General features: G+C 54.7%; 1 protein-coding gene across 1 annotated transcript in view; it reads right to left on the bottom strand.

The window, feature by feature from the left end:
• Positions 1-3,614: 3,614 nt before the first annotated feature.
• Igdcc4 (immunoglobulin superfamily DCC subclass member 4) overlaps positions 3,615-13,245 on the bottom strand; it is a 38,073-nt gene continuing 28,442 nt past the window's right edge. The window contains exons 11-21 of the mRNA XM_004628930.3: positions 12,957-13,127; positions 11,279-11,515; positions 11,092-11,193; positions 9,397-9,580; positions 8,876-9,003; positions 8,552-8,722; positions 8,302-8,439; positions 7,667-7,772; positions 6,939-7,164; positions 6,268-6,429; positions 3,615-5,869 (exon numbers count right to left, since the gene is read on the bottom strand). Coding sequence (XP_004628987.2) covers positions 5,459-5,869; positions 6,268-6,429; positions 6,939-7,164; positions 7,667-7,772; positions 8,302-8,439; positions 8,552-8,722; positions 8,876-9,003; positions 9,397-9,580; positions 11,092-11,193; positions 11,279-11,515; positions 12,957-13,127 — 2,036 coding nt within the window. The 3' untranslated portion in view covers positions 3,615-5,458. The remainder of the gene's footprint in view (positions 5,870-6,267; positions 6,430-6,938; positions 7,165-7,666; positions 7,773-8,301; positions 8,440-8,551; positions 8,723-8,875; positions 9,004-9,396; positions 9,581-11,091; positions 11,194-11,278; positions 11,516-12,956; positions 13,128-13,245) is intronic.

Below are 13,245 nucleotides of genomic sequence, written 5' to 3'. Positions count from 1 at the left end.
GGGCCTGGGCTCAGGCCGGGGCCGAGCCCGGGCGGCTGGGGGCTGGGGCCGCATGCCGCCTAGGAGCGCGGGGGGCGCAGGGGGAGCGCGGCTCGCGCCATCTTGCACCCACCCACCCAGCCGGCGATCTGTCAGCCTCGCCCGGGGAGCGCGCTCCGCACTCGCCCCGCCCGCGCGCCCCGCCCTCTCGCTCGGCCCGCCGCCCCTCCCCTCCCCGCGCGTCCCCTCCCCCAGCCCCCTCTCCCCGGAGGCCGGGTCTGGGGAACAAAAGAGCCGGCGAGCGCTTTAAGCTGCCGGACATTCCCGGCTGCGCGGCGGACGCGCCCCCTGCGCTTTGAACTGGGGCTGGGGCGGCCGGCGCCCTCCGGGGCTGCAGCCGGGGGTCTCTTCGCAGCCCGCTGGTCGAGGATCTAAGGGACCTGGGAAGTGCAGACCCAGCGGACTGCGGACAGACACTCAAAGCTATGGGATATGTAGTGCTCCGCTATTTCTGCTGCGTCCTCTTCCACTGTCTGTATTTTAGAGATAATTCCCCTAAAAGCTGCTCAAAGTTGTCACAGGATCTGTATTCCGTCGGCTCCTGGTCCTGGCAGTCGAAGGACAGGTCGTTTAGCTGCAAGACTGGCCTCTCTGGACTTGGGAGTTGTGACACGTGCGTAGACAGCTCAGGCAGAGCAGACTGGCCAGGACAATGAGGTCGCTAAAGTAGCCCGAGGTCTCTCCCAGCCCTCCCGGGTCAGCACTGCCTTGCAGCCATCCGAGCAAGGCCTCTTTGTACGAGACTCGCGCTGCAGATATACAATATGTATATCTCCCGCGCAGCCCTGGAGACCTCTAAACAGCAAATAACCTGGTAACTAACTGGGCAAGCACCTTCCAGTTAAAATTGCCAGTAACATCTCCATGTCACTAAACACACTCGATAATCTCATGTGGAAGAACTCGAGGCAACATAGGTTGCGTTTGAGAATGTTAGGGAAATAAGCAAGACTCGGGAAATGATCGCCCGCAGTCTCGAATCTTGGGCACTCGCTGCTATTGTAAACGATCTTCAGTTGAATGGAGTGTGGTGAACTTGGTCCACTGAAATCACTGAGCAGCTATTACTGAGTTCTGGGAGCTTGAGAAGTAAAAGTGGAGGTGTCTGCCTGGGTCAACTACCTGCCCCTTGGGCATTGGGTTGGGATGGCAAGGTGTGACTAGATCTCTGTTTTGATTCTAACTCTGGAATCCTGGAACTTAACTGTGGTGCGGATGAGGAAGTGCAGGCCTCCAGAACTCACACTGCCTGTAGATGGCCTCACTGACCCAGCGGTGGGCTTTGCCCAGTCTGGGGACCCCATCTCCACCTCTCCACACAGCAACTGAAAGATGTGCCTGGGAGTCAGGACCTGAGGTCCGGAGAAGCAGGGGGCAGTGGAGATAGTCAAGGCCAGCCCCCCCCCCCCTGCCTGGTGTTAAAAAGTGAGGAAGGGCAGGCCACAGTGAGGCTTCTCACCCAGGGCAAAGTGGAGAAGGAGGGGCTTCCTGCCATCCCCCCACCTCCCTGAAACTCCCTCCAGCCGGGCTTGAATCCTCAACAACCCCTTCTTGGCGCGTCCTGGACTCTGGAGAGGTCAAATCGGTGTCCTGAATTGCTGTCATTTTAAATTCATCTTGACAAGTGTTTAATTCTCCTTCATCACAACCCTCAGTCTGAGAGTGGTATGCAAATAATGGCTATTCTGCTGCATGCAAAATGGGCAGTATCTCTCTGTATGATCTGTCAATTAACTCCGGGTCTGGCCCACCAGTCACTTTAGGGGTGGTCCTGGGCAGGGCAGCCTCTGGCTCTGGGTTCCTTCCAATAAAGAGGCCTGCTTTGAGCTCTGCAAAGACCTCAGCCCAGAGCAGCTGCCAGCCACAAGCCTGCAATTCACAGGGCGAGCGTGGAGTTACATGAGCGAGGTGGTTTGCACACACTGTACCTGACAGAAGGTGAGTGTGCACAGGAGAACCTGACCTTGCAGACACGGAGCTTGGGTGTGAGTGTGCAGCCACTAGTAATTCTGATGACCAGACTTAGAAAGAATAGTTGTGGAACCTTCGACGCTTTTTCTTTTGCTGTTTTGGTGCCAGGTATTGAACTCAGGACCTTGTGCTTTTGTGATATTTCCTGTACCCAAGAAAGTGTGGAGAAGTGTGTACCCAGAGCAAACAAACCCCTAAGAGCCAAAAAACAACACATCTTCTCCAGTTACCCCCCCCCCTTTTTTTTTTGCAGGGCAGGGGGTGTTAAATCCAAGTACACAGGTTTTTCTTCTGGTCATCTGTGTCCCTACTTTCAAAAACCATGGTTTCCCATCCTGATGGCTATAAACTTTCTTTTTTTTTTTTTTTAAATTTTATTTATTTATTTTGCATTTATTTGTGTGTGTGTGTGTGTGGCCAGCTCAGCCCACCAGGGGGCAGGGCTGGCTGGCATGTGGTGCTGGAGGATTGAACCGCCGTCCCTGTGCTTTTGCCAAGCTTGTTCCAAGTAGGTGCTTTAGACCACTGAGCCATCTCTCCAGCCCCCGGCTATAAACTTTCTAGGACAGAAAAGCGGAGGAAATTCTAGCCATTGGTTCCATCCAGAATCACACAATAGGGGCCAGGGAGATGCTTAGTAGAATAAACACTTCCCCAGCAAGCGCAAGGTCCTGAGTTCAATCCCTAGTACTGCAAAAACAAAACAAACAAACAAACAAACAAACAAAAAAAGAATCACACAACTGGGCCAGTGAGATAGCTCAGCAGACTAAGCACCGGCTTTGGCAAGCACAGGGACCAGGCTTCAATTCCTGGTCCCACGTGTCCCACCAGCCCTGCCCCCAGGACACACTCCAGCCACCAAGTCCAGGTGTGGTGGTGCACACCTATAATCCCAGCACTGTGGAGGCTGAAAACAGGAGGATCACTATGAGTCTAAGTTTGTATAGTGAGACCCTGTACCAAATACATAAATGAGAAAAAAAAAAAAGAATCACGCAATTCTGGAAAACGGTTTATTAATTCATTATAGGGATAGATACATGATCAATATCTTCACTTAACACTAAAGAATACAGTATCCAGAAGGGGAAAAATGCTGGAAAAAATAATTAAATAATACAGCATAAACTACATACAGACAAATAAATGAGCAGGTACCGATTACACGTGTCATGCATCAAGAAAAGGATATTTAAATGTGACTCCAAAAACTTAAGGCATCAATGGTAGGTGACAAAGGGATTAATGCCCTGTAAAAGGCCAATAAGGCTCTTTTCTAATAAAAATACTGCTACAAAGACACAAACCCAATGTTCCCAAATTACCCATCGCCCAAATCATACATAATGCTAGTGAGTAACAGCCACTTTCTTATCAACTGTGAGTTATAGGCAGATACTAGATTTATTACTTATTTGCTTTTGAGAAACAATTTTCCACCCAACCTAATGGGTTATAAATTGTCTCATTTGCAGCTATTTAATTTAAACCAGAACCTCAGTGCCTGTTAAACAAGAACATGAAAAATGACGATGTGGTGTAACGCTAAGAGCCTACTGTTAAAACAGCCATTTAATTCAGGGCAGTCTTGTTTTCTTTAAAAAAAAAAAAAAAAAATTCAAACCAGAAAAATAAAATGAGGCTTTTGACCTTCAGAGAGATGATGAAACATATTGTGGTGCTGGCCACAGCCAAGCTGAAAGCTACGGAAACAGTACAAGTGACAATTCCATCTTTAACGAGATACAAAGGCGACATTAATAATCTTTAGTGTTATCACAGGCTGGCTGGAGGAGGGGCGTCTGAGGACATGTAGGTGAGAATGTCAAATGTGAGTGACACTCGATCGGAATAAACACAGGGGCTCTCAGGGTCTGCAACTCTGCAGAGAGACATTTCACCACTTAAAAAAAGAAAAGAGAAGAAGGAAAGATAGACTGGTTATTTCTAATTGGCCCAGAAGACAGAGTTAACTCTTGATGTGCCGATCGTTTTGTGAGAAATATCCTGCAATCTATGCTCCTGAGAGGGCTGGGGTGAGGGCACAGTAAATGGCATCTTTTTCACTAGACAGGAAACAGAAGTCAAGCTTGTCCTTGTGTGGAAGATCAGCAGAAAATGACTTGAGGATTCAGTTTAAAGAAAAGAAGAGCCAGTGATGTAGCTCAGTGGTGCAGCGCCGTCGGTAGCAAGAGTGAGGCCCAGAGTTTGAGACCCAGTACCAAAAAAGAAATTAGTTAAAAAAAAAAAAAAAAAAAGTCCCTTTGAAAAAGAAATGAATAAAAGCAAAGGAGCCGATCACTTCTTCCTCTGGATACTGCTCTTCATCCCAGTCAGGTCAAGACGCCAGGACAAGAACTCCTGAAATGTCAACCACCCTGGTCCAGCAAGCCCGCCTCCCTCCACAGAAGGCAACAAAACTTCCCCCGTGTGACTTGGATTGGATTCATCCCCTCCAGCAGAACCTTCCAGCCCCAGCAAAAAGTGGCAAGCGTCGCTGGACAGTCTCCTCTGAACCTGCCCTGCAGGAGGGAGCTGGCCAGCTGTGGTGCTCAGAGCACAGGGCGTAGCAGGGACCCGGGGACAGGGGAAACAGGTGTGCACTACGGCCTGGAAATAGACATGAGGTAGTCATGTTGTTAGGGAAAGATGCAGAAGCTGAACCCAGGCAGGAGAGTCAGATGGCGCAGTCGGGGGGAGGGGAGGACAGACAGACACACAGAGAGAGACAGAGACAGAGACAGAGAGACAGACAGACAGACAGAGAGAGAGACAGAGACAGAGAGGGAGATACCAGGGAGCAGAGGTGGAGCTGGACATGCGATGGCAAGGTGGCCTGGAGACAAGCGAGGGGGAAGGAAAGATGACAGGGAAAAGATTTGCAAAGCCAGGCACTTTCCAAATTATGCAACAAGACATGGGGTTGCTCTTGGGGCAGCCAGAGTGAGCCTCTCAGGCTGGGCAGTGGGCAGGCAGGAGAGGAAGGCGATGGCTAGACCTCAGGCCTGCAGAGCCCAAGTGCACAGGAAGTGGGCTGGGCTGTCTCTATCAGACAGGCACTGGAGACACTCTCAGAGTGCAACATAAAAGGCCAGGTGCCAAGGTGGTGGGGTCCACAGGGATGGGCCACCCTGAAGGTCAGCAGACCGTAGTGCTCACCACCTGGACTGCCCGAGGCTTCCCAGCTCACCAAACTTTACACTGCACACATGTGGCTTCATATACGTGTGTCACATGAAGCAGTGCCTCACATGTCATGTATGTGTTGCAAAGACAATAGGAGGAGTCAATAATCCAATTCTTCTCCTTCAAGCCAAAGCATCCTAGGAGGCTCCAAAGGGTGTAATGGTAGCTGTGGGTACGTGTGTGTGCATGCATGGCTGTGCACGCCAGGTCCCATGCACTGTATCAGCCTCTCTCAAACTGCACCTTCTGCTTAGGAGAACTAAGCAGAGGAGGAGATGGGAGCTCTGGGCAGGTCTGGGCTGGCCCCCAGAGGGCAGGGGGCTATGGGCTGGCAGCTGTCCCCAGGGGCCTCCTGTAGAGCCTTGCAGGGCTGGAGGTCTGGGTAGGTGCAGGGGGCACTGGCTTCCTCAGGCTGGCCGGTGAGTCGGTCAGACCCAGTGGCTGCCTGCTCACATTCCTCGAGCTCCTGGCCCAGCCAGTCTGTGCCCTGCCCAAGCTCCACAGCGCCAGAGGTGAAACCAGGAGCTTCCGTGGGCAGGGGGTCCTCAGGCTCCAGGTCTCGGAGATGGATGTCAGATTTCCCTCTGCATGCACTGAAGTCCGAGTGGACAATGACCTCGGCCTCCACCTGGTTCCTGCAGGCTGGGGGTGGCTTCTTCCTCCCGTTCCCCTGATTAGAGCAGAGAACAAGAGACAGAGGATGATCATCTGAAAAAACAGCCAAGACCAAGACTTTGACCCTCCACCAGAGTATGTCTTGCATGCAAGGTAGAGGCAGGAAGACAGGAACTGCCCCAACTGGCATGATGCTCAGGCCCCAGGAAGGACACCAACATCTACCAGGGCCTCCAGGAGGGGGACAGGAGGAATGCACCAGGCCAGTCTCGCCTACTTAGGTCTGGGTGGAGAAGGACCTGACCCTAATCCTAGTGAAACATTCTCCCTCCGAATGGGCCTGCCTGCCTCCCACTCAACCTTGCAGGCCTGCGTTCTCCTGGGTGGACTCAGGAAAGTTACCACCCTGGGCTCCAGCTGCTTCAGGACACCCGCCTTCTTCCCAGCGCTGACCTTGATGGCGTCATACACGAGGGCCTGCAGCAGCAGCGTCTGCCCAGTTCCGGCAGGAGGCAGCAGAGCCCGGGTCAGAGAAGGCCTGGGGCCAGGCTGGGGCAGCTCGCAGCCTGCCCAGGACCCTGCCCAGCTCGGCACCCCTGGATAACCCCAGGAGATCTACACAGGAGAAAGAAGGGGACATTGAGGCATGTGGCCACCATTACCTTCTTGGGGGCAAACTCAGGCGGTGGTCTTGTACACAAGTCTAACAGCAGATGCTCTGGGCAGAGCCCTGGGCTCTTCCTCCTTCAGGGTAGGGTTAGGTTAGGGTGAGGTGAGGGACGCCCAGGCAGCTGCACAGGGACGACTGGACTAACCCATCTCCATCCCAGCCCTAGGTGACCACAGCCCAGGTGTCAGCCTCTTTACTCGGGAGGGCTGGCACTTAAGGGTCTTCTCAACCCGGAGGTGAAGGGGCATTTGGGTGATCTGGCAAGTTTAAGTCACCTGCAGCTAGGGAGACCCAAGCTGAGCTCTATTTTTTTTTTTTTTTTTTAATAGCACTCTGTGGGGGGGCGGTTCTGCTTTCGCGAGTGTGTGTGAGTGGATGCGTGCTCTCTCGCCGGTCACACGCTGTGTTCTGGAGCCCCCTGGTGGTCTATCTGCGAATGAGCCTCTCATCTCACCTTTCTGTTGGCGTGGCCCCGGCAGTCGGAAGCACCGCCAACCATAAAGCTGTGCACTTCAGCCTTGTCTTCGGGGTCTGAGGGCGGTGGGGACCAGTCCTGGGGGTGAGGGTGCACGAGAGACTCCAGTTCGTGGGCTGCAGGGAGGCTGGGGGGGCCGAGCCGAGCTCTGGAGTAGAGCGCTGTGTTCCCAGTGGTGGCCGAGGACAGGCCCGGGAGGGCCTCCCTGGAAGGGAAGACAGGAAACAGGTGTCGGATCCGAGTGAAGAGTGGGACAGACACGGACAAGGTCCAGTCCAGCTGTGTCTCCGGGCCACGTCCGGCCCATCTCCAGGACCTGGTTTCCCAGTCTGTGCAATGCGAGTCGATCACTGTTAAAGAAGCCACACTGGAGGGTGTGGGGTCCCCTCCTTTCCGAGAGAAAGGGGATCATGGCACCTCTGTCTGCCTCTGCTCAGGGAGGACAACAGGGGCTCCTCTAAACCCATCCCTGTCCTCAGGAGAGCATCACTCCCGTCCCTGTATGTCAGAATCCTATGAAACAGAGTCATTTTCTGGTTTTCTGCCGGCTGGGGATTGAGCCAGGGCCTAATATACAGTAGGCAAGAGCTCTACCACTGTGTACACTCCCAGGTGAGTCTCCTGACTTTAACGGGGCTCCAGGGTCACCCCAGTCCACAGCCCTCCCAGCAAATCTGCTGCCTGCAGGCAGAATGGCGCTGGCTCACCTGTGGGGGTTGCGGCGCAGGCCGGCGCACATGCAGGCCAGCAGGCAGAGGAGGCCCAGGCACACGCCCACGATGATGCCTGTGACCGAGTGCACGTCCAAAGAGTCTGGTGAGGAGAAGGATCAGCGCAGGTCAAGAACAGGAGAAGGCCACGGGCTCATGATGAAGGTGAGTTGCATGGCCTCTGAAGGAGACCACTATATTCAGCTTCATCCCTGGAAACTCACTTCTGGTACTAAGCTACATCCCCAGCTTTTATATTTTATTCTGAGACAGTATCTCATTGAATTGCCCGGGCTGGACTCGAACTCGTCTCCTGATCCTCCTGCCTCAGCTTCCCAAATGGTTTGTATTACAGAGGCGTGCACCACCACACCCGTCTCGCATTTTCATTTTGTACTGAGCCACACCAGTGATACAGCCAATCCTGCTGCCAACCCCCGCCCTACAAAGCCTATCCCTTCACCACTCCAATCCTCCCAAAGAAAATGGACTCTAAACCACCGTCGTGGCCCTGACCAAGTCACCCGGATCCACAACCCTTCCCTTTGCATCCGCCCAGTCCCTACTGCTCAGGACAGCTGTCTGGAACGATGAAGGAGCAGCTGTACCCGCGGCTCCCGCCGCCCTCATACCTGACAGCTTCTCCTGCAGCGTGATCACATCCTGCAAGCGGGAGAAGGGCCCGGGCCCCACCTCCGTGCGCGCCCCCATCTTGAAGAAGTAGCGGGTGTGGCTCTCCAGCCCGTGCACTTCGGCGCTGAAGATGTTCCCTGGGGGGAGCCGGAGAGCAGGCGGGTGGGTGGGGAGCAGGGCGGGGCGGGGCGAGCTGGTGGGCGGGGCGAGCCGGTGGGCGGGGCGACCCCCTGGTGGGCGGGGCCTCACCTTCAGTGGTGAGCAGTGTCCACTGGTGTTCCGGCTGGGTGTGGTTGTTGCTGTACAGGATCAGGTACTCCACGATCTCGCCGTTGGGCTCTGTGGGGGGACACCAGTGGAGCCGCACGGTGGACGGCGTCAGGGGGCTCAGGCGGAGATCCGACGGCGGCGTCGAGGGCCCTGAGTGCGGAGGAGCGAATGGGAGGAGCGGAGTCCCCGAGAGCCCCGCCCTGGGTCAGCCGAGCCACACAGCCGACGCGAGGTGCAGGGGGCAGAGCTTTATTCCCAGAAGGCTGAACCCGGAAGGCGCGGCGAGGCGGGGCGGGCACTCACTGTCCGGCAGGGTGGAACGCTCCACCACCGAGCCGAAGGGCCCGTCCATGTCCACGCCGTGGGACTGCACCGCGAACTCGTACTTCGTGAACGGCTTCAGCCCGCCGATGAGGATGTCTTCTCCGGAGCTGCGGCAGGAAGTGGCCGGGACCTCCGACCGGAGCCCCTCCTCGGATGGGCAAGCCGCACCCTCCTCCTTCAGGGGCCTTCCCAAGAACCCGAGCTTCCTCTGTCTCCACCCACAGGTCCCTCTCCGCAGCCTTCCAAGCCGTGTTCTGGGTCACCCCAGCAGCGAGCCAGGTGCTGCCCTCTACGGGTGGGGTGTAAGGACAGGGCCAAGCTCCCGGCTCTCTGGGGACCAGCAACAGGTCCAGCTCCTGAGGCTGGGAACAAGCTGTGTCGCAGAAGGTGGGATCGGCCGGCTCTTTCTCACCTACCATCCCATGAGGACCCCTACAGGCCCACCATGCACCCCATATTCAGGGTAAGCCTGTCCTTGCTTCAACCTCAGGCCCTCTCACCTGGTGTAATAGGTGACTAGGGAGGCATTCCGGAGCCCCCAAGGGCTGAAGCGCACGGTGTAGTTGACGATCTTGACTGTAGTGAAGTCTGGCTTTTTCCACCGCAGCCAGATAGATGTGGAGCTGTTGGATTCCGCGTGGACGTGGGCGGGAGGCAGGGGCGGGCCCCGCTGGATGGGTAAATCTGCAGGAATGGAATGAGGGCAATGTGTCCCGAAGCCTTTTACATTCCTAAGGCTTTGGGCCTCTCTTGTTTGGGGGGGGCTTTGTGTGTGTGTGTGTGTGTGTGTGTGTGTGTGTGTGTGGCCAGCTCAGCCCACCAGGGGGCGTGGCCGGCTGGCATGTGGTGCTGGGGGATCGAACCGCGGTCCCTTGAACCGCGGTCCCTTGTGCGTTGCTAAACTTATTCCAAGTAGGTGCTTTAGACCACTAAGCCATCTCACCAGTCCCTGGGGGGGCTTGTTTTGTTTCGTTGGTATTAGGAAATGAACCCAGGGCCTTTGCATGAGTTGCATCTCCAGCCCTGTTTTATTTTTCATTTTAAGACAGCGTCTCAGTAAGTCACTAGGTTCCCGAAGAGTTGGAACTTCTGATCGTCCTGCCTCTGCCTTCTAGAATGCTGGGCTTGCAGTGCTGGCGACCACCTCATCCAGTTCCTCTTTCAGCCCTGAGTCAGGTAGCATTATTCCCACCTTACAGATAAGGAAATGGAAACTTCCAAGAATTGGAGTGATTTTTGTGAAGGCTGTACATATAGCAGACTTCAGACCACTCGCACATAAGAATGTAAGACAGAGGCTGAGGCAGGAGGACTGCTGTGAGTTGGAGGCCAACCTGGGTTACATAGTGAGTTCAAGGCCTGCCTGAACACGTAGAGTGACCAGTCTCAAAAAAAAAAAAAAAAAAGGAATATGAGCCAGCACCTTGCAGAAGTTAAGAGCACATGCGGGAGCCAGGCTGCCTACACTCAAAATTCCATCTCTCCACTTCTCCCTGTACAACCCTCGACAGGTTCCCTAACTTCTCTGAGCCTCCATTCTTGTTCTGGAAGTGGTTCCGACTGATGACAGTACCTACCTCATGGGGTTGTAATGAGGATTACAGTCTGTGTTATACATTGTAAGGAAAGCCTGGCATTCGATATGCACCAATATCTACTATTTGATTCGTGTTTATTATGGAAACAAACTCCATGAGAGCAGGTATCTTATTTGTGCTGTTTCATAACTAAATTTCCCGAACAGAGCTGGCACGGTGTAGATACTCAGTAAAATATTTGCTGAATGAATAAACGAACAAACTGGGATTAGAACCCAGGTTTCTTGGCTTCCTGCCGAGCAGCTTTGACGGCTACACCAGGGCAGTCGAGGTGAGGCGGTGTCACGTGGATGACCGGCGTCCACCACATGAGGGCGCCCTCCCTCCCTGGAGTTAAGGGAGAATCTGATGGAGGCAGCTGTGTTTGAGAAACTTTTGAGGTCAGGCTTGGGGTCAGGAATCACTGCTGGACCACGGGGTTCTCGGTCCAAACCTTCCAAAATAGCTCTGCTCGCAGATAATAAAAAGAAAGCAGTAGACCTAAAAGACGGCGCTCAAAGCACGGCTTGTATTCTGGCCAGAAAAGCATGGGCTCGGGTAAACTGAGGCAGCCACAAACCCCCCCCCCGGGCTCCGCCCCCGTCCGCAGCTCCTCACCTGGCGTGGGCGCCTTCTCGGTCTTGCCCTTCCACACTGCCGCGTAGCCGTCCTCATGCTTGTTGAATGCAAGGAGCTTCACCTCGTACAGCCGGCCAGGAACTGGGGAGGTCACAGGGATCGCTCTCTGGGGACAGGGACCTCCCGGAGCAACGCCAGCCCTCCTCCCGTGCTCCTGAGTCCTCACCTAGCTGGGTCAACTCATACTGCTTCACCTTCTTCTTGAGGCGGACGGGCCCCACGTCCCAAGTCTGCTCCCCACCGCCCCCTGGTGGGCGCTCGCCCTCAGCCTCCTCCTCCGTCCCCACCTCCCTCCAGTACAGCTTGTAGCCGGAGATCTGGGCTGGGTCAGGGGGTGGCTGCCACGACACGATCAGGGACTCCATCCGTGCACGCACCTTCAACTCTGCGGGGGCAAAAGGGACTGGGGCAGAGGAGGGAGAGAGGATGGGGCCAAAGAGAGAAGGTGGGAAGGGACAGGCAGGGGACACGGTCAGCAGGAGCTTTGCCAGGGCCTCACTGCTCCAGGGCCCCTGCTCAGGGCCAGACCTGGGCTCCAGCCCAGTGTGCTGTGTACCCAGATTCTGGGAATGTGAGTATGTCTCCCGCGTGTGCCCAGAGGGGGGGCATCTCTGGACACCGCTCAGAGTAGGCCTCGGACAGCCTCCCAGAGGAGCAGGTTCTGGAAAGGACCTGCGGAGGCCGGGGAGCAGGGCTGGAGCCATCAGAGTGGGTTTTCCCAGCCAGAGGCTAAGAGTAGAGGGGCTTCCTCACTGTGTGAAACATTCAACGGGTTTACATTTATTCTCATACAAAATACTCCTTATACAGAGAGGAAAGCTAAGGCTCAGAAAAGTAACTGGCTCAAAGTCAAAGAGTTACTATGTGTCCTGGGTTTTGTCTGCATTAGAGTTCTGGGGTTTTTTTTTTTTGTTGTTGTTGTTGTTGTTACATTTTTTCAAAAAAATTTACTATGTGGGCTGGTGAGATGGCTAAGTGGTCTACTTAGAACAAGCTTAGCAAATCACAGAGACCGCGGTTCAATCCCCCAGCACCACATGCCAGCCAGCCCCGCCCCCTGGTGAGCTGAACTGGCCACACACACACACAAAATAAATTAATTAATTTAAAAAAATTTACTATCGGGTCTCATTACACAGAATGGATGGACTTGTAATGATCCTCCCGTTTTCAGCCCCCCAAGTGCTGGAAGCAGGCACTTTGGTCCACTGAACTATTTCTCTAGCCCTGAGTTCTAGGGTTTTTTTTTTTGGGGGGGGGGTTTGGTGGAACCAGGGATTGAACTCAGTCCTTTGCACTTGCCAGGCTATCTCCCCAGCCCCTGTAGGTGTTTTGTGGGTTTTTTGTTTTTTTTGGGGGGTGGAACCGGGGATTGAACTCAGGCCCTTGCGCTTGCCAGGGAAGCACTTATTCTACTGAGCCATCTCCCCCGCCCAACCCTCTAGGGTTTTTTTAGACAGTCTCACTTTGTAGCCTGGGCTGGCCTTGAATTTGCAGCAAACCTCCTGCCTGAGCCTCCTCAGCTGGAACTATAGGTGTTCACCACGATGTCCGGCTAGTGAGTTCCTATAATGTGCTGAGTAAGCACTCTAATCACAACACCTTATTAATCCATATGCCACCCTGGAGCAGCCACTGAAGCCCAGAGTTGTGAATGGTTTGGCCAAGGTACAGCATGGAAAGGTGGGACATCGGAGCCCTGTTTCTTCCCTTCACACTACACCCAGGCTCCCTTCCCCACAAAGGGGAGGACAGAGGATCTCTGATGGAGAGGGTGCTGGGGCACCGGTTCCAAGGGCATGCATACCCCACTCAGCCACACCCATGTCCCCCCGGACCTGTACCATGGCTCTGGTTGTAGGCCCCTGGTGTTCTGTGCTGCATCCACGGGGAGGGGGCCCCATAGCCGGCACCAGTGCCCGCAGATATCCGCACTCTGTAGGCCCGGTTTGGCTGCAGCGAGTGCAGGGTCAGTTGTGTCTTGTTTCCTGGCACCTCGGTGGAGAAAACCTGGTCTGCTGGGCAGAAAAGACAGACCGCTTCAGATCCTGGATCCTCTGTCTGGTAGAGCCCAGGACATAGGGCACTGGGGGAAAACCTCACCACGTTCCCCCTCTTTTTTTTTTTTTTTTT

Source organism: Octodon degus, unplaced genomic scaffold (assembly GCF_000260255.1).
Source record: "Octodon degus isolate 3935 unplaced genomic scaffold, OctDeg1.0 scaffold00026, whole genome shotgun sequence".
Taxonomy (NCBI): domain Eukaryota; kingdom Metazoa; phylum Chordata; class Mammalia; order Rodentia; family Octodontidae; genus Octodon; species Octodon degus.
Note: the sequence above shows the minus strand (reverse complement) of the source record. Positions and strands in the feature narration are given on the sequence as shown.